This window comes from Cydia splendana, chromosome 5 (assembly GCF_910591565.1).
Source record: "Cydia splendana chromosome 5, ilCydSple1.2, whole genome shotgun sequence".
Lineage (NCBI taxonomy): Eukaryota > Metazoa > Arthropoda > Insecta > Lepidoptera > Tortricidae > Cydia > Cydia splendana.
The window spans coordinates 2,212,045-2,233,501 of NC_085964.1; the positions used below are offsets into that span (position 1 = coordinate 2,212,045).

The 21,457-nt window shown below is 36.0% G+C and overlaps 1 protein-coding gene across 2 annotated transcripts; it reads right to left on the reverse strand.

The window, feature by feature from the left end:
• Positions 1–5,619: 5,619 nt before the first annotated feature.
• Positions 5,620–20,627, reverse strand: LOC134790459 (transcription factor Sox-14-like). Of its 2 annotated transcripts, none has more exons than XM_063761267.1 (4): positions 20,005–20,627; positions 6,785–7,046; positions 6,234–6,365; positions 5,620–5,768 (listed from the first exon to the last, which is right to left on the reverse strand). In XM_063761267.1, the coding sequence occupies exons 1-4, from the start codon at positions 20,205–20,207 to the stop codon at positions 5,739–5,741; spliced, it is 627 nt and encodes a 208-aa protein (XP_063617337.1). In that variant the 5' UTR covers positions 20,208–20,627; the 3' UTR covers positions 5,620–5,738. The 2 variants fall into 2 exon arrangements, with proteins under 2 accessions (XP_063617337.1, XP_063617336.1); XM_063761266.1 differs by having other exon boundaries at positions 6,776–7,046.
• Between the last annotated feature and the right edge of the window lie 830 nt (positions 20,628–21,457).

Below are 21,457 nucleotides of genomic sequence, written 5' to 3' on the forward strand. Positions count from 1 at the left end.
GTTGCTCATTGATGCATGCAAAATTTAGAGAAAGTCGTACATGAGATGCGCGCCAATCACCTAGACGATTCTCAAGGTCGTGTCAAAACCAGTTAAAACAAAACAAATAGCAAAATTAGAATCTATCTCCACGCCTCATGGTCACACTATCCTAGCGCCCCTCGCTAATCGCTAAGCGGACCGATTTCATACATAAACTGTCATTATTGTTTTTTTATTGACGCTTTATAATTTTTAATTCAGTGATAAGTGATTTTTATTGTTTTATCTTTATGGGAAGTGACTCCGTAATATTTGTTTTTATTACGGCCAAAATTTTGAATACCGAATGAATATTTTCTGTCTGTTTATCAAATATTTAAATGTGTTCATTTCATAAGTTGGGTCATAAAATACTGACGATTTAATTATCTCTTAGTAACTTAGTATATTTTTTTAAACTTGACTTCGTTAATTTCTTGTAGAAGTATTTAACCTAAAATTACCTAATTATCCAAATAGATATTCTTAAAGACAAAACGAAATTATATACGGTTTATCTTTATTTCAATTGTGAAATGGTCTAGTTTAATAAATTACATATGTATATTTTTAATCTAGCTTATTATTTTATAGTTGTTAAAATCAACTAACTAATACCTTTTCACGCTTGCTCTAAACTTAGGTCGTATATTTTAGGCTCATTTACAAAAACATATAAGGTAAGTATCCAATTTCGTGTATCAATCCATATAATAATATGAATATATTATATCAACAGTAGAAAACAAGTGTCAACATCCTTTCAATCGACACTTCGCCAGTCCATGTACGACAGACAACCCCATGTTGTTCTATCGTCTAGATAAAATCCAATCTATTTGCCCTAAAACTAATACCGACCACCGCTACTGTCGCCCCGCGCTCAACACTCAACACTCAATGCTCAACTGAGTGTTTATCCGCCTATAATTGAGCACTATTATTACCATTGCTTTTTAAAATAAACCACTATAAAATGAGCTAGATGACTTGAGGTTTACACGGGGTTAGAGATCATCTTATGTTATATTTCGGGTGTACGAGTAGATAGGTATGGTTTGAAACAAACGCATCGAAGGGAGTATGCAGCATGCATCCATCCCCTGTTTTTAAAGTCCAGTGACTTCTCAAGAGGACGCACATGTCGTACTGTATTATACTCGTAGTTTTAATGTTAGCTGAGAATGGATTTAGTTATTGATTTTAATCAACAGTTTATTACGTGACGCTTCAACAGGTACGAGTAAACGGGTGGGGTTGGAAGGTATTTCAGTAAATTGCAATTCTCTTTTAATCTTTTGCGCAGAATGAGTTATTATATTAAATTAATTCTTATACGTTTAAACGAGCAATTCTTGTATGTATATATGTATATTTATTTATACGTATATATATTTCGGGCTTCTCGGAAACGGCTCTAACGATTTCGATGAAATTTGCTATATAGGGGTTTTCGGGGCCGATAAATCGACCTAGCTAGGTCTTAGCTCTGGAATAACGCGCACTTTTGAATTTTTATATGTTTTCCGAGCAAAGCTCGGTCTCTCAGATATTATTATATTAAAGCATTTAAAATACCTACGAGTAGGTAGGTATACTAGGTATGTCAACCAATTTAGTCCGTCAATGGTAAATTAACCATTTTTTATTTCTTATACAAGTTTATCTTCAAATTTATTAGGTTTTATGTACTTTACTTAAGGTTCCGTCACACAGGCGCGTTTTCCAGGCGGGGCGTGAGCGTTTTATATCTAAAAGCGGCGCGCCCCGATCACGCGCCGCCCGCAAAACGCGCCTGTGTGACGGAGCCTTTAAACTGATTTGAAATTATTCAGTTTGAAAATGGATCTGTTCATAGTTTCTTGATAACTACACACTATAACTTATGTCTGCATGTTACACTTTAATTGAATTTATGTGAACGAGCTAAGTTCTAATCTGATTTACTAACGATCTTAATTAGGCCTTCAAGTGGCGGTCAACCCGTGAATGGTCCATGCGAAAACCAGTAAACTGTCATCCACCAGTGAGTGGTTAATGAGGTGCTGACGTATTTAGAGGTGAAATTGAACGCATTTAAGTATAGTTACGCTCTTCTAGCGCCCAAAATTAGGTAGCGAGTTGGAGAAGGATAGCATACCATAAGAAACACAAAAACACTTGGTATAAAATTTGTTGGTGAGGACCATTGATTCGGGAGCGACCGCCTAGTCCGAGGTCAGTCTCGTTTTTTAAGAGGTTGTTTTGTAAAAGAAATTGTATCTTAGGTCTTCTTTATTGATTTAAGTAATCTTAAAGATAAAAGTCTTCCTTTGATAATTAAATAGCAATTACCTCCAATAATCAAATTAGTTTTACGGTGGTAGCCATTTTTAACAAGGAAGCTGGAAAACTGTCATTCTTCCGGAGTTTGATTACGTCTGGCCAAATGTATAAACATTAGAATAATTTAATTGATATATTCAAATAGCCTATATAACGCTGATTCTAACAATATGTGATTTAATATACTTTCAAACATAGAAAAGCTTAAATCGACGATTTTGTAAAATTTTCTTAATCTGCGCTGACCACCCACCGGGGCCCCGCCACTTCACTACTTTTCGCGTTTTCGGTGGCGCCACTTGAAGGGTTAGACATTGCTCTCAGGTTCGGTACGGCATTAACTCACGTATTTTATGACTGGCGGCCCGATTCGAACTTTAAAATACGTCAATATGGATTAGATGTGTCAATGTCAAAAGTTTTTGCTTTAAGAAACGTATCTTAAAGTTCGAATCGGGCAGTGTGTTTTTAACTTTTAATAGAAGTAGATGCCATTTAATAAAAATTCGGCCTCTGCCACTTAGGGAATGCAAATCGGTTATTTTCGGTTATATTTTGTATGGAAATTATCGGTTATTAACCGAAACCGCGGTTATTTCCATACAAAAAATAACCGATTTGCATTCCCTACTGCCACTTTAAGGCTTGGTCACTTTTTCTTTAGTATGTATATGGCATATATTTCAACTCAGATGTGTCGTAGGAAAGTTTCCATATAAAAAAAAAATTGGATGGGGATTTAAGTATTCTGTTTCCTAAATTAAAGTTTCCGTAATAACTTTGATGTGTATAAATGAAAAAACAAATTTGATTCTTATAATTTTATTGCATTATTTTTACATTAACCAAAACCCTGTTGCTAACACAATATGAAACTTAAACAATTCGTAAACAATAACAAACAAGTATTAATGTTATCTAGCCTTTGGAAGCTGATATCTTAAAAATTAAAATAATAACAATAAACAATTATACTTTACAACATCAATAGGCAATAAACAATTAAAATTAATTAGTTCTTATTGGTAATTATAAATTTTCTTAAATCGGTAGGTAATATCAGTAGAAGTCAACTAAAACTGATACAGTTACATTTAGTACGAGTACGTACATATAATAAAGAGGTATACAAAATCAAATCTTAAAATGAAAATATAAAATTGTCATACTTTGCTCTCATCAACTAAATCATGTAGAATACATAAATTGTTACACACAGGCTACATAGTATAATGTACCTAACGCAGATATTTTATGATATCGTTTAAAATATAAATTTATCTACACACGTATCATAAACTCTCTATGCCTCTACCCAGGCGTTCAAAAACCGCAAATTACGGCCTACAAATATAAACTGTTTTTTTCCCACCGAATTTTCTATCTGTGAAAATGTTATTATTGCGTAATAATAACATCTATATCGATTTAAGAATTACATTAATATTGAGAACATCTCTGAAAAACAAAAGAATTTGATCTGCACTCATTTCTAGTATCATAGTCGAGATGACATTTTATTTAGTGTGTGATCAAAATTGATCAAATGCCGCAGTGGCGGGCGTAACATGCGGTTCCTGAAGACATCATAGAGAGCTTACAATATGTGAAAATCTGATCTGAACACTCGTGTGATGCTATTATGAAACTCGCTTTCAGCTCGTTTTATAAACCTACACTCGTATTTTAATGCCTTTCGTTTTCTAGCAGTCACATAAACTACTAAATATAATGGATGTACGAGAAGTAGAATATATTTTGGTTCGGTATATTATACTTTGAGCATTATGCATGACAACTTGATATACGAAAACCGATTTAATTATCTTATTAACAATTACTTACTTATCCTATAAAATGTACATTACTTAAACATTATCTGGCAAGAGTGTAATATAATTATTTTAATCACTCAGGTTTCTGCATAACACTTGTAACAGTTGTAATTATTCATCCAATAAAATTTTATGTAGCAAAATTAATTGTATGTAAGTAGTAAATTAATTCCATTATTTAATTAATATGATATTGCCAGGATGATATATAGTGATTGCCAGGATGGATGTTCAAGGGTCTTTCTCATTTACATTTTAACAAAACAATCGGCCTTCAAACAAAAACAAATTTTTGACGTAAGTATCTTAAAGTTCAAATCAAGCCGAATGACTGAATCAAAAAACCGTTAATTTTATTCTGAATACAACTGTACATAGTTACTTTTATGATAAAGTACAATTATTAGGTACTTTTTTAAAACAATATTTTCAATGCTTGTGATGATTTTCATTTCTATTACATATGACAGGTTCATACTATCCTAGCGATAAACTTCCTTTAAATCGGTTGAGTTATTTCAAAAATTGCCTCTAAACATTATTATACAGTGCAGAGTATTGCTGAAAGTCTTTTTACAAATTGACATATACTTTACTAACACTTAGCTTAACACTAAATTATGATATGTTATCTATATTCAAGATACTTACATTGCACTTTCATAAGATTGCACTTAGCAGTTTATTCGGTCACTTGAGCACTTTTAGCACTTCGGTTGTGTCTATAATAGTGATTGCACTAAGGTTCAGTCAGTCTTACCTAGCCTACACGATCGTGTGTAACAGAAAAGGCGCTATTTTGTTAAGGATTTTTATTTGGTTGGCGAATTTGTTTGTCGAAAATTGTTTTTCGATAAAATTAGATGGATAGATAAATTCCCTATTCTGTACAATATAAGCACAAATTCACCGTATGTCCTAATACAACGGAAAATTAAATACATTTTTCGGAACAAGTTTTGACTTCAAAATAAAAACCTGCATTGAAAATGAAAAGTAAATATGTATCTAGAGAATTGATTAGACAGGTAGCTTAATAGAATTTTCAAGGATGGTAGAGATCTGGACATATTCCCTCTCAACTACCAAGGCATTCAAATTTTAAAATCTGTATCACTCTCATATCAAATCAAATCAACAACAGATTTAGTTATTGGCCATTTTTCACAATAGATTAGAAAAGAAGATTTAGAGAATTTATCATTAAGTAGCGCCTTTACTCTGCATCACGTCACGATCGTGTTTAAAAGCTATCAGGAAAGGACGTGCCCCTCTCCCGCATGGACGATAAAGCCGCTCCCAGGGCTCACGACAGTGCTTAAACGGCATGGACGTTGAATGCCGTCCTTAGGGCCTGAGGCAACATAGCCGTGTCTAAACACTATCAGGAGAGGACATGTTCCATTCTGGTATGGACGTTGAAGGCAGTCCTCAGGGCCTGAGGCGTCACGACCGTGCTTAAACGCTATCAGGAGAGGACAAGTCCCGTTCTGGCATGGACGTGGAAGGCCGCTCCCAAGGCCCGGGCCAGGCGCGGGCCGGGAGCGCCACCGGCCTTCATATGACGTGCTGTGGCGGCTCCTCGTCCTTAGGTAACAGAAGATAAGATAAGAATATGCACAGACTAAACAGACACCGCATTATCAAGAACGCGAAGTCACCACACAACCTAGAAACCTTGTAAACACAGAACAGCTCATATTCATTCATAGAACTCAATTTTTGTGACTTAAGGTCATCAAATCAAGATCAAATTTGTAGGTACTAGAGGGTGTGTGGTGACCGTGAGTTATCTGCATTTTATGATTGAGAGAAACTGAGAGTATTTGTATACATCAATGGGTCTCAATGTTAAAAAAGTTAAAGGACAATGGAGCGGATTGTCAAAGTTTCTATGCGAGATCAAAATGTAGAAGCGAGGCCCAGGAGAAAGAGAGAGACTTACGTGCAGCAGTTGGTGTAAGACATTTCTCGTAGAACCAAAGTGCGCTGAGGCAGAATTTTTCTTAAGTGGCAACCGCAAACCAGAGGACAAGTTTGAACAACATATACCTTCATGAGTACGTAAGCCACGGGTCGCTTGACGTCCGCGGGGGGCGAGGGCGTGCGGCGCGGGGGGCAGCCGCAGGGGGACAGTGAGCTGCTGTATAGCGAGCTGCCGTAGAGCGCGCCGCCGTAGAGGGCCTGGGGACAAATTATACAATTTAACTCTTAGTTACGCTTTTGTAACTATTATTTGCTAACTATGAGTAAAAACCACGTTAGTGCTTCCCGAGCTAAATTCATTTTGATATTCCAGTAGGGTTAATATGGTTGGCTCTTTATCATTTGTCACCATGCCTGTCACGTTCTAACAAATATGTAAGTGCGAAAGTGACGCATGGTATGATAGGTGATATAAATGCGACCATGATACCGCTTCAGAAAACCAGACCTGCATTAAAGATATTGAGCCCACCTACTCACATAAGCAAGCATCTATAAAACTTATGTTCAGCTTTAATTCTACCCGCAGAAAAATATCAAATCTCTTCTTGCGAATTTACGTGTTGGGCTCTTGAGTATAGTAAAAAATAAATCAAAGTTCCACATACAGACATTACCTGCAAATGGGCCAGCTCCGCCGCCAGCTTCCCATCTTCTGGGGGCAGCTTGAAGGGGTAGAATGGGTAGAGGGGTGGAAACAGTGCGCGGCTTAGCTCAGGCTTGTCCAGGGGCATGGGCATCGGAGGCGGCAGCAGCCGCGGCACCGGCGCCATCAGCCCGCTGATGTTGAACCCGAACTTCGGCTCCTTCTTGACGAGCGCTTTGGGTTTTCGGCGTGGACGGTATTTGTAGTCGGGGTGCTCTTTCATGTGGAGGGCTCTGGAAAGAAGGTGGGGTTTAGTCAGTAGGAAGTTACTTAAAAATTAATAAGCAAGATTTTTGAAGAGAGAAAAAAAGATGCCGATTTTCACAAGGTCTCAGCATACTATTTTCTAACATCGACCGGACCCAGACTGGTATCCAGTCGATTAAAAAACCACTCAAAAAATCTTATTTTGTTTAAGTCAACATGATTGACTTAACTTATACAGTATGTCTTAGACATTTCCATTCAAACTGAATCGAGTAAAAATGACTGTTGAGGTCAATTTAATTTGCGCTCAGTCAGTGACCAACCATTTACGAGAAGCCAAGGATTTTGACCATGTAAGTAATACAGTTAACTAGTCTAGTCTAACTCACATGAGTCGTCGCCTATCTAAATAACTGACAGTACCAACATCAAAACCTAGTAGCGGATGAGACTACGGACAAATGTGTCTAAGTAAGTAGGTACTATTCTTTAATAACGAGCAGGTTTTATACCACTCATTATCATAAACACTCGTATGTGCTTTCATAAGAAAAGTTATAGAGCTTATATTACTATGTGCCTACACTTATGATAAAAGGTAGGTACTAGCGTAGCTTTGGATTATTTATATTGTATTTCAGTTGTACTTAGGTTTTAAACATGATTAGCATTATGTATATTAATTAATGGCCTGATGATGCCGACATGGCTCCCTGCTTCAGCTGCCACAAATGCGGTCGCAAATGCCGGTCCCGTATTGGCTTATACAACCACGAGAGACGTTGTTCCTCGCTTACAGACGCTGCATAAATCATCTGTCAAGATGTTAAAGGCCAAGATAATATTAATTAATAGGTATCAACTACGTATTTCTACTACGATACTATTTATTCATTCAAGGGTAAATAAAGTAGCGAATAATCAAATCATCCGAAATGCAAATCGAATACCTAAGATTCCACGATAACGTTTTTATATATTCTACGCAATAAAAAACAGATCACCACGTTATTGCCTCGAAAACCCACATAAAGCGAGCCTTATTATTATTATCGATATCATATCGATATTTACCGTATTCGATTAACTTGACGAAAATATCGATAAAAAGATACGTTTTTTCTGGATATTGTGTATTTTGTATTTCCTTCGTATCGCGTTTATTTGGTCGGCAAACAAAGTAATGAAGGAATTGATAGTGGACGGTCGACGACCCCAGTTTTTGTCGGAATCACAGATCGCGCACTAGATGGAGCAAATAAGAGCAGTCGCGGTGTGACACATCATATCATATAATTTTTGACGTATCTTAAAGTTCGAATCGAATCAGGCGGCCTAGCCAAGGTCATAGGCGTACCCACGGTGGGGCAAGGTGGGGCAGTTGCCCCACCCTGGTCTCTGACCATAAGCTAAGAATTTCTGTTTCAACCGTACCCTGTTACAACGTACCCAGCCTCCCCTACTTCTGCCCCACCCATTAAAAAATGCTGCGTACGCCCATGGCCAAGGTGACAATCGCCTACGCTTCGCCAGTGAATCGCTTTGGGTATCTCTGTCACTCTTCCATATTTGTGACAGTGACAATTGCGTTTCGTTCGCTACGGAGCGTTAGCGATTGGCATGTCGTCTACGAGGCCGTGTGTACTGCGGAGTCTAATAGAGCTACTCTACGGTCAAAATCGATCGTCTTACGAAATGTCAACTGGAATAACAAAAGTGATAAAGAGTCAATATCCACGGGACTTCGTTTCTTGCGAATAGTGAGTATATGAACGTATGTTATAGTTTTGGTGTCCACGTTCGACGTGTTGCCTCCCTGTCACACTTACGTGCGAATTTACAAGTGCGACAGAGAGGCAACATGTTCAACGTGGTTCGCGGTAGGCCCTCAGGTCCCTTGTAGGGGCGATGTTTGGCTTTTAAAACGTTATTTATGTTGTGTGCGCAATGTTCTCATAATATTTGTAGATGATAACGTTGAAATGTATCAGTTATAATAGTTTGAATAACAGTAAAATCGACGGTATTATCATTTATTCTATACTAGTTTACACGTATACAGAAAAATATTTTTTTTCCGAATTGAACTGATTCAGACAGGAAAATTTTGAAAAAAAAGGCAGGAACAAAATGATATGAAAAAAGCATGGGAAAATTGCAAACATTTCGATAAAATAAATTGAACTGATTTTATTTATATGTTTGAATTAGAATGTGTAACAAATTTTCACTTGCCATTTGTATGACTATGAGTAGTACTGATAAGTATAGTAGTTTAAGTTTACATTAAGTAATTTTAGATTATAGTTCGTTTTTTTTAGCATTAGAAATAAGGTAAACAATCTTGATGTGTCTTTTAATTGAAAAACGCATTTTAAAAATAAGTTACGGCAAATATGTAACAATTATGAATCTAATACGATCATTTATATTCTTCTGCTTTCATTAAGTAATAGTTACTGATTTTTAAAAAGCGTTTTTCAATTAAAAGACATGTCAAGATCGCTTACCTTCTTTCAAGTTCTTTCTAATGCTAAAAAAAACGAACTATAGAGATCATCCCCTATTATTAACGATTTACATTTAGAGTGCAAGGTAAGATTTTTTTTGCTGGTAGATATATCGTTGGATATTTATTTATTATTTACTTACCTACTATAGTTTTACACGTATTAACTTGCTATAATTTAACACGTCCAGAATAGAGTCAGCGAATGACCTAATCCATAATCGCGGCATCGTTATGACGTGATTCACTCCAGAACAATGATCCTAATCATTCACAAAACATCCCAAACATCGAACTATCGCCCCGTCCACTCGCATAATTACAATCGACTCGACTCGCTGACAATCGCGATTCTATCACAAAGCTCGCATAATCGGACGCTATGTCGACTGCACCCACAACAGTATACGTCAAAATCACCAAGCTTGCACAATCAAAAATGAACTTTAACGCAAAAGCGTAAGGTTTAATTTTCCTTGTGTTGTATGATCACATAGTGATGGGAACGTGTGAATGCTCGATTGTGACTGGGACAATGCAATAATCCTTGCATTGTTGGGTCGACATTGTTGTTTTAAGGGCGGCGCGCGCGACAATTGTACGCTTTATTGCATAAATAATATTATTTTGGCCGGTGACGTTTCATTGTCGCACTTTTGTTGCTAAAATTTGATATCGCGGAGGGATATAAGTTTTCGTTGTTTGTCTGGAGCGTCAAGAGTCTCGAAAGAGGGATGTTTCGAGTGATTTGATTACCGACACCATTTCGTTCGAGACATTTCTAAGGTTGTTTTTCTCAATCATACATGTTTTCGTGGAACAGGGTCTTAGAATGTGAAACTTATGTATTTTTAACGCATCGCATATTGCAAAATTAGTTGATTATTCAGTGTTGCTGTTTAGGTAAATTTAGTAAATTTAGTAGTTGTAAAAAGTTTGAAATGTGTTAATTTGCTGCAGTTGGCCATGTAATTGTTGTGATTAGAAAAATATCTGATTGTAATTTGTTGTTATTATTATCTAATAGTTCTGTCGTTAGACGGTGCATTCAGAGCTTAATAGTAGAATCTTTTCTGAAAGAGAAGAGTCGTGGAATGTATTGAGCCGCATACATTCACGACTCTTCTCTTTCCGCACAAACTCTACTATTAAGCTTCATTTATAAAGTGATTCTAATTGTTAATTTATAATATATATTATATTACCTATGCCATTGATTCGATATCAATCTCTATCCCCTATTCATCTCTCTCGCATTCCGCCAATATAGGAATGAGGGCGTGCGGGATGCACTGACAGTAATAATAGGTAATACAATTTTAAATCAATATCATATATTTTTTTAATCTGAATTCGCCTAGATTAACTCAAAGGCTGCATGTCTGTTGTGGTTTTTCATAATGATAATACCCACAATGTGTGTTGGAATTTTTGCACGTTGCGCGATAAAAACACTGACACTGCGGGGTTGCGAACTGCATCGCAGCCATAATTGTGTTTTTAGTTTTAAGATATATTTTGTAATAATATGTATGCTAGTTTTAAGGTATTTATCTTATGGGCCAATAGTTGCCTGAAAATAAATGTTTTCATTCATTCATAAAAAAGGTGCAGTCGGCAGCATTACCGTAGCAGTATTGTAGCGCGACATACTGCCACCTGCATTGCGGCCGCAAATGTCAAAATCGATGTTATAAAATTGACATTTAAAGCAATGCAGTCGGCAGTGAATCTCGAAGTATCACAGATGATATACAAATAACACCGTAACAGATACTGCACTCCTTGGCTCAACCACACCCCAACGTAGGTACCCATTTATTTTGACTTCCAAGTAAGTTCCTTCTGGCCGTTTCTCGGAATATTATTGCGTCGAACATCAAAAAGCCACAATTGTATCAAAAAACCAATAGTCACTGGATGCATATTGTATGTCGATCAAACATGATAAAAGCGGTGAACAAATAGGCGTCGCCCATTGTGACCGATAACGGTATGGGAACTTTAAAATAATTCTACAAACAATGTATTGATATGCGTTGCAACATACTTATTTCCTGTATTTAAACTACGACTTTTGGAGTTCTTATGAAAGTTATCTATGTTTCAATAAAGTACATAATAACATTAAATTTTAAATTTTAATATCACCCAGCACGTAAAATAATTAACCAATTTTGATAAATCATGTCTAAAAAGTAAAAACCACCGCTAAAAAACCTGCTTTTAAATATAAAAAAACGGATCAAAATCGGTTCACCCATTTAAGAGCTACAGTGCCACATACATACAGACAGAGACACACACATAGCGGTCAAACTTATTAACACCCATCTTTTTGCGTCAGGGGTTAAAAAGCAAGATAAAAGTACCTAAAACAAAGCGTTTACTTATGATTTAGTTTAGATATTTGACACTTGTGCAAATTATATTGTACAAGGCCCATGTCCAGCAGTGGACGTCCTCTGGCTGATATGATGATGACAAATTATAACTGACCGAGCGAGAGCGAAGGCCTCCATTTTAGCATGGACATAAATGGATTCGTATGTCTGTCCGTTTATCCGGGGGTTCTCTACAGGACGCATTTCTCTGGCAAGGTAAGCAGGTTCGATATTTTTTTGTCAATTATAGGTTTGTATTTTTTAGGGTTCCGTACCCAAGGGGTAAAAACGGGACCCTATTACTAAGACTCCACTGTCCGTCTGTCCATCTGTCTGTCTGTCTGTATGTCTGTTTGTCTGTCTGTCACCAGCCTGTATCTCATGAACCGTGATAGTTAGTCAGTTAAAATTTTCACAAGATCATTTTGTCAGTATTGACATAGTATTACGAGTATGTACAAAAGACCAGCCGACCCTTATTTAATGCAATACAAGGCGGAATGTGGCAATTAAATGGGTTAGTGCCACTTGCACTATCCCACTAACCCGGGGTTAACAGGTTAAACCGTCAACCCAGTGTCAAATTGTACTGGTAACCATGGTAACTCCAGGTTTAACTTAACCCCGGGTTAGTGAATGTTGCAACAGTACCTACACAGTTTTGAATGAATCACGGTTAGTTTCATTAGACTTATATCGACCGGGATATAAACCGTGATTACCTTTTGTATTGTTTTGTTTTGTTTTGATATTGAATATCAGGAGCTCGAAAACAATAGAAAAGGTAATCACACGCTTCATATCCCGACGTCGATATAAGTCTAGTACCTACACAATAAAAAACATACTCCTACTATACTCCTACCTATTGTATCTGTGTTTGAACTTCTAATATCACACATCTGACACGGTATGCAACTCGAGCCGATAACGAAGTTTCCGCCGTACAAAGAAGGGTTCGAATGCGTCCTCAAAGAGATTCACTATTCAGGGTAAAATGTGTTTGATTACCTATTCTATAACTAGAAGGGTAAGCTTGGATTACATATTTCCATAGTGGGATAGGGTTCAAAATTAGTACCGTAAAATTATAAAACTTTGCCCTTTTTTGCCCCCCGCGTCACAGTTCAGTAAAATCGAAGTAACTTAAAAGTACATAGTTACATACACTTTCTTCACTTTCCTTAGAATGTAAGGGTACGCTCGGCTGTTTGTGGGTCATATAATTTATTTACTAATGCTGATATAAAAAAAAAATACCAAATATTTTTTAATACTGACTGTAACTTGCCAAAAACCGAACTTAATATCTCATTATTTCTGAATGTTTGCTTACTAGTACTACACCTAAGTTTTTTCTCAGAACTCCGATATTGGTCTACATGTTTTCAAATCGTCCCATTTCCAATGTCTGTCCCTAATCTGTTTTCTGTTTAGAGCCGTAAGCCGCTTTTTATAGCCCTGCGCGCGGCGATAGCACACAAAGAGCCACAATGAAGACATTATAGCATACTACTGATGGGGTTGGGCAAACTTATGGAGATTAAATTGATTTGTAAGGGTTGGGGACTTTTGTTTTTGAATTAGAAGACTGTCTGGTTAATGAATGCCTTTGACGCGGCTGCCACATTGATATTAGATTTTTTGTACCTACCTTGTTAATATTTAAATACCTCTTTAATAATTGCGTATTTTTTTGTGTGTACGTACGCCGTGTACGGATTATGATAGATTGTAACATTTGTAACTAATAACATTGGTGACCGAAGAGCTGGCGGCTACCTCGCACAACGTATCAGCATTGCGATACAGCGAGGAAATGCCGCCAGCATCCTTGGTACAATGCCTCAAGGGCCTATTTTAGATTTAAGCTAGTTATTAATTTCGTTTAGTAGTACCACTGTATATATATTGTATGTAAATAAATGTTTTATTCCCAGTTGTAAAAAAAAAAAAATAATAACATTATCAGACATTGGAATTTCGGGGGCAAAATTTAATGATTACGTATGTAGAAAGTACCTATATTACCTATCGATAAACTCTAATTTCTCGAGGCCAAGTCTTATTATGGGTCAATGAGCCAACGGATTAGGTATGTAAGTAGAGTTAGATCAAGAAAAGTCTGCAACGATTTTGATAGCATACGCAGTGCAAGTGTTATTGATACGTCATAATTTAATAGAAGTTTAAAATAACACTTGCACTGCGTGTTTATCAAAATCGTTGTAGATTTGTCTTGGTCTGACTCTATCGACGCATCTCTATTTTGATGTTTTATAATAAAAATTTTGAAACATAGATATAATGTATAAATATAATAAGATTTTTGAAGCTTCATTCTTAATTTTTTAATAACCTAGCATCATTTAAAATATGCTTTGTGAAAACTAAGTATATTATTGATTCTGAAATAATACTTAAAAAAATATAAACACTTACTAATAAACCTGGGGCAATCAGTAGTATTTGAGAAAATTATATATATTTGATTTTATCGACACAGTAACTCCCAAAGTGTTTTATAATTTGCCTCTAATAATTAATAATCCGATGTCTGAACCTTATCTATAAATATGAATATGCCGTAGTGCAGGTAAGGAAACATATAATTTAACGCTTATATTATCAGTGTCACTCATAAAAAAAACAATGATAATATGAACAGAAACCCCATACCTTAAAAAAAAGCGAGAGCTTATTGTCATAACATAAAACTAACTTACTTATTTTATCACCTTAAACAAATAAGTAACAACTTTATTTTTCTTATCAAATAAAAGCACGGGCTTTTTAAGTTTTAATGTATAAAGCACCATGACATCTTTATCAATTAAAAAAAAACATCCGGCTGCTCTATTTGCTTCTGGTACACAGATTTAAGGGAGAATACCAACTTATAATGCAGCTAAACACGTTATCAAAATAGCAAGACGTGTTGTAAGTTTTTTTCTTGGCCACCCGCAAACTTGTGTTGGTATTCTGGAGGCATAGTGTAGGTCTGATTAAATAGTTTTTGTTGTATAATAATGATAACAACAGGTGCGATTGTCTCACTGTATGTTCGAGATAACACGATGGAAGTATTGTGGGTACAAATTAGATTATGAAGTAGGGTGCGAAGTGGGAGACATTTTATGTTTGTCCAAGGAATGGTCTTACAAGTGTTTTTACCACAGATCTACAATGACGCTTAAGTTTAAAGATAATTTAAGTGTGCAAAAGGGAAGCCATCACGTATATAACATTTCATGAGTGCGAAAGAGGCAGAGGACTACAAATGAAAAACGTGACCACTCTTAGCTTCATAGCGGCCGCTAACTGCTGCTTGAAAGGACAATACGACCGACAACAGTGTTGCCAGGTTGCCACTCTCAATATTATTCTTTAAGGGAGCGTTCAAGTATTACGTAACGCAATTTTTGTACATTTTTGACCCCCCTCCCCGCCATGTAACGCGCCGTAACGATTTTCTGTACATCCCCCCCCCCCTAGTAAAACGCTACGTAACCACCAAGTGACCATTATTTTACCTAAAGGCCACAATTATGTGGCGTAAAGTACCGGAAAGTCGCTAAAATACCTTTGTTTAACATTTGAAATGTCTAAAATTTTGAGAAAAATCACGTTTTAAAAAATGCGTGTGAGAATCTCTCTACGCGACCGTTCTGAAGGGTTAAAAGGCAATGTTACGTAACGCGGAGTTCAAACCCCCCCCTCCCACCCCTGTAACGCATCGTAACGTTTTACAAGACCCCCCTCCCCCCCAAATTCGTTACGTAATACTTGAACGCTCCCTTAGGTTCCGAAACAGTTGTTTTATTTCACATTAAGACATTTGATACTAATGACATTTATACATAGTATCGATAATCGAGTTTATCGATATAGGAACTCTCTACCGTCCATTTTGCCATAAAATGTTGCCCCCTAGAATCTAATGTCTGCTTAATATAAGTATAAGACATATCTAACTTCGTATAAGACGAATAAAGTCTAAGGAAAAAACGTGCCTCGGAATTGAAGCAAAAGTCATTCTCGAATAGATGGCGCACACACCTTTAGCCTATCCTCGGCTAGATGGCGTGACGACACCGTTTCATATTTAACAATTTTAACACATAGATATTAGTGAATGAACATGGATCAAAATGATATAAAAATAATAAAATCATTTATCCATATATATACATTTTTTGATAACTTTATACGTTTTCATTTTGAGTTTTAGTCGTGTGTCGATAGATGGCAGTAAATTTACTGTGACTACAAAATTTACAATGACAGGACCCCTCTATACTATCTATTCTTTTTGATATAAGTATAAGAACGCTACTGTTTAACAATCCATGCACTTGATACGCCAGTGTCTCTGAGGGGGAACAATGGCTGCCGGCCGCCATTTGCCCGCCCCGCCTTTCTTGGCACGTTCTTTTGGAAGGGGACACAGATAAGACAATGGCAATTTTGCACTCTGTGGTTATGTTGGTAGCAATTAACCTAAGAATAGGTAAACACGAACTTTGCACTGATAAACGATGTTAAAGGTATTTAAAATGTTTTTATAGAATATATTATTCAGTTACTTATAGGTAGTTTTTTTAATTTATGAATAATACACTTTTATTTATTTTAACTTAGATACACCTCAAAATAAAATAACCACAACTATTATCTTTCTGAGGTATGAAACTGATTTTTCATTTCTCATGCTCTGAAGAGGGTTATTTGAGGCTCTGTTGTTCTAAAAGGTGTGCAGAAAATGATACGTTTCTGCACTAGAGCATTTTAGGTTCCAAGTACGATTTTTTTTACGATAAGCAACTGAAATTTAGGTATATATGGATTTGTTATACAATTTCCATTCTGATGTTTGACTCCCCATTCCATAAATAACGAAACTTTTGCCTAAATTGTTAATTGAAAGTACCGTCAAAAAATACTATAAAAATGTATACTTAGTCATGTTTAAAAAAAAAACACATGCATTTTACTTTCCTCGTATTCGAAATGAAAATTAGAGTGTTTATCTCGGGTGAAAGGCATTATTTTAGCCTCGGACTATTTGCGTTCTCCCTGCGTTCGACCGCCAAACTACCTCGGCAGAAATGAGTGCCTTTAATCCCTTTGTTAACAATCTACTATTATAATATTATCTTAGGCGCTTTGAATGTTGAGTTGAGAGTGTACTATTATTTATTTTATTTAAAGTACTTACAATCATTAGTAACCTCTAACCCTTTAGTGTCTTTTGGCGAGAAGGGATAGAGATACAGATACGACACGATAGTGGTAATTTGGGGGCTCTGCAATTATGTTGGTAGAGTTAGACCAAGAAAAATCTGAAGTGTTATTTTTACGTCATAATTCGGACCCAGGACAATCGGCTCCACAGGCAGGGTCACTACTACCCACTAGGCCAGGCCGGTTACAGTTATTTGTACAACAAGAGATCAAAGTTTGATATTTCTTCGAGTGCTTATTTTGAGTCCCGTGCAAGCGAAATATTCTATAATAGATTCACGAGCGTAGCGAGTGAATCTAATTTAGAATCTTGAGCGTAGTAAGGGACTCTTAAGCGCACGAGATGTAAATAACTTTGATCTCGTGTAGTACACAACATTTTTCACACCTTAGCAGTGAGAACCTACCTACCTATTAGACAACTTGAAAAATGTAATCCTTCTTCGTCACTTAATACCTATGCACTGATGTTTTCTTAAGATATACAAACAATTAAGTTTAATTACCGCAATCGAACACAAAAACAAAAAGTAATAATAAATTTCAGTAAAATAATATGGAAATAACGAACATCAACAACTGACACTTCAACCGACAACTTTTTTTTTGTAAAAAAAAAAACTTCGTAAGATACGGTCCGAATTGCGGATACGTACTATTTGTCAACTATAGTAGAAATTCTTAAAAGTAAAATAATTAATTTTGCGTGATAATCTGTGTATTCTTTGAGTTCATTATTTTAATTGTACAATAAAATACCTAAAATATAGTATTTTTAAGAAATCTTAAACTTTATTTTAATTAAATAATTATTAAGAATTCATACTCGTACGGAGCTCGTACGTGGTTTGGAACGATGCGTTCTGAAGTTTTTCGGGGGTCTATTATAAACAGTCAATATACCGTTGAATGTCGTTTGAACTTTTATTCGTCTGTTTCTTTTTGCTAACAGTGTGAAAGGGACAGAGATAATAGAACCCAAGTATTTCGAACTTGTATTAGACCCCGCATGTTGAAATGACATTTGACTATAAAGGTCACTTGAATGTCATTTTGTCTCACTCAGTGAGCAAAATCGCATTTTGCTCACTATTTTTAAGAAGCAAAGTACCCTTGTTCGAGCTGCTGAGGTGAAAAAATAATTATGTGATCTTTCTTAGTAACCGTGTTTCTAACGTCGAGAGGGGAACTCAGATTAAGACAATGATGATTTTGCACACTGTGATTCCTGGTAGTAGATAATTAAACTAGCCAATTAAGGACTAATAATTGACAGATAGAGAGAAACGATTCATAGCTAATTCGGGCCAGTAACGCGTTTATGAATTATGCCATTAGATTTAAAAAATAATGCAATTATTTGTCTATCTGGGTTACTAAATTGGTTTTGGAATATTAGCGTAAAATTAAAAAATTGGTACTTATATGTATTCTGAGAATGCACTTTTATTTAGGGATGTAATGATACATGATTTTGCCGATACGATACCGATACCGATTTTTGAAGTAAATAATCGGCGATACCGATACAGATACCGATATCGATGGCACAGTAGTTAGTTAATAAATAAAATAAATAAGGAATTATATACTTAATATGCATAAAACATACTTATGTATAATAGACAGTCGATTTTGTGAAGTGTGAAAAACTGTAAAACAAATAAAGTAAAATGCCAAATCAGAAACAAAGAAAATAATTATTTAGGTACTTGACCATCAAGCAATCAATGCAAAAGTAAATCCAAATCAGTAAATATAGTTCACTTTAGGTAGATTTTTTGTTATGGAAACAAAGTTTATTCAAATTATTAGCAGCGTCATTCGTTTCACGCGCTTTTTAAACTGTGATATCGGCTGAATTTGAATCGGCGATGCCGATATATCGGCTTGCCGATTATATCGGCCGATATATCGGTATCGGTATCGTTACATCCCTACTTTTATTTATAACAAGGTATGTAGATAAATTTATTTTAGATCATTTTCTCTACAGAGTGCAGTGTAAGTAGATACCTACTTAAGAAATAACATTTTAGTTACTTAGTTGCAAAATAATGTTTTGAATTTTGATTAAAGACGTTAAACATTTAGCATCCGATTTTCATGTTGTGTAACTACTTAAAATAGTATGTGTATAAACTTTATAATTTATAACATGTAATGTACAGTCGCCATCAGATATATCGGAGCGGCCAAGGTGTTCACAATATCTGAACACGCGCTCTAACGCCCTGACAATAGAGGCGTGTTCCGATATTTGTGAGCACCTTGGCCGCTCGGATATATCTGATGGCGACTGTACCCATACAGTTACTAATTAGGCTACCGGTATAATATTACCTACTGATTATAGGTAGTATTTTTATTACCTATTAGAATATAATAAGTACTTGATTTTGAACATGATTTACCTAACTCATTTCCATTATCTTAGTTTTTTAAAGAATTAATATATTTTTTTGTTTTAGTAACTGTCAAAGTTTGGCAATATTTGTAACATTATTTTTATAGATTAAAGTGGTTAAACATATTTTTTGTTTTTAATTCAAAACCTGTATCTTGAGCCAACACAATAAGTGCAATGAATGCTCAGCAATTTTAATAAACACCACTAACACTATTAGGTATTACAAAATTAAATACAATATGGGAGATTGTAACGAAAAATAAATAAGTAATGTGATCTTTTTTACTTAACTGTTTAGAAATATGATTCCAGAGGAAAAAACTTGTACGTGAAGTGAATACAGATGTAAGAATTACTTTAATATATTTTTAGTATTTTTAAAACATTTATTAGAAATGAAAAACCGCCACAAAACACAGACACCGTACTTCGCTCACCTCAACCGCTTCGCTTCATCTATAAACGGCCGTTTTTCCATCTCCGTCAGTAGTTTCCATTCAGCCCCAAGCCGCTTCGAGATCTCCGAGTTATGCATCTTCGGATTGTCCTGGGCCATCTTTCTCCGCTGTCCCCTCGACCACACCATAAAAGCGTTCATCGGCCGCTTAATATGCTCAACGGGCTGCTTACCCAACGACATTTTCGAACGTTAGAATTCAAATTTCGAATCACATACACATTATTTCGAATTTTCGAAACTCATTTGTTTTTCGCGGACGCGTGAAAAGCTCCCGAAAGCTCAATGCGGTGCTTTTCTTGCCAGTGTCATGTTTAAAACGACGAGACCTCGGCCTTGCTTCCCCCCTTGCGTTAGCCCCCTCTAACATTCGACCAATGGGAGGGCAGCATGGGCGGCCGCTGGGCGCTGATTGGTTGAGACGCGGCGCGGCTCGGGCGCTTGCAACAGGTAGCCGGTGCGTTCTTGTTTGCATGTTTATTAGCAGATTAAATTTCTTTTTAAGCCGCAACCCGGCGAGATCGCGCGCTGATTTCATTTGGAAAGGTGGTGTGATGAAATGAATTGAGATGAATTTTCGGGTTTACTTTTGGATTGTCCGTTTGATTTATGTAGGCGAAGCTCGTCGTTTAGTTGCAAAAATATGTTTAACAACTAGCAGTGTGTATGACTAGGTATAGGTAAATTGTGAGTTTTTGTTTTATAATAATATACATCAAATTTGATAAATGTTACACAATACACATCATTTCATACCTATAAAATATTTTTTGAACAATAAGGTATTTTATTGTATAAAAAATCAGTTTTAGTCAATAAATTTTTCTTATTAATTCTGTTTTTTTACCATATACAAGTACCCACAATACATTGCGTAATAAAATAACACTAGTTACAATAACTAATTTAAAAATAAATATAAATTTTAATTTATTTTACAAATCCCTGATTTTCTCTCCCTACTGATTTTCATTAGATTCTGGTTGATTTCCACTTCGATAGCGCACTTTTTTTTAATGAAGCTAATTATTTTCTCATTCAACCATTGTAAACAAAACAACCATATTGTAGTTTCGGCGGTGGGTGGATCGCCGTGACATAACGTAGTTTTGCGTAACGCGGTTACCTGCCCCGCTCCCCGCGCCCCGCGCCCCGCTCCGGGCGGTGGCGAAAATGCCAATTTTGTTACGTGCCTGTGTGTCACGGTAAAAGCGGTGAAATGGGCAATGTGAAAATGGCTGGCTTTTGTTATTTTTCATTAAAAATTTGCATCAATAATGGAGTACAGTCAGCTTCAAATATACCTATAATAGCTGCAAAAGTGGTCAAATTGTTCGTTACATCATATATTTAGTACGATGTGACGAACTATTTGGCCACCTTGGCTGCTACAATATATTTGACGCTGACTGCACCTACAATACCTACATCAA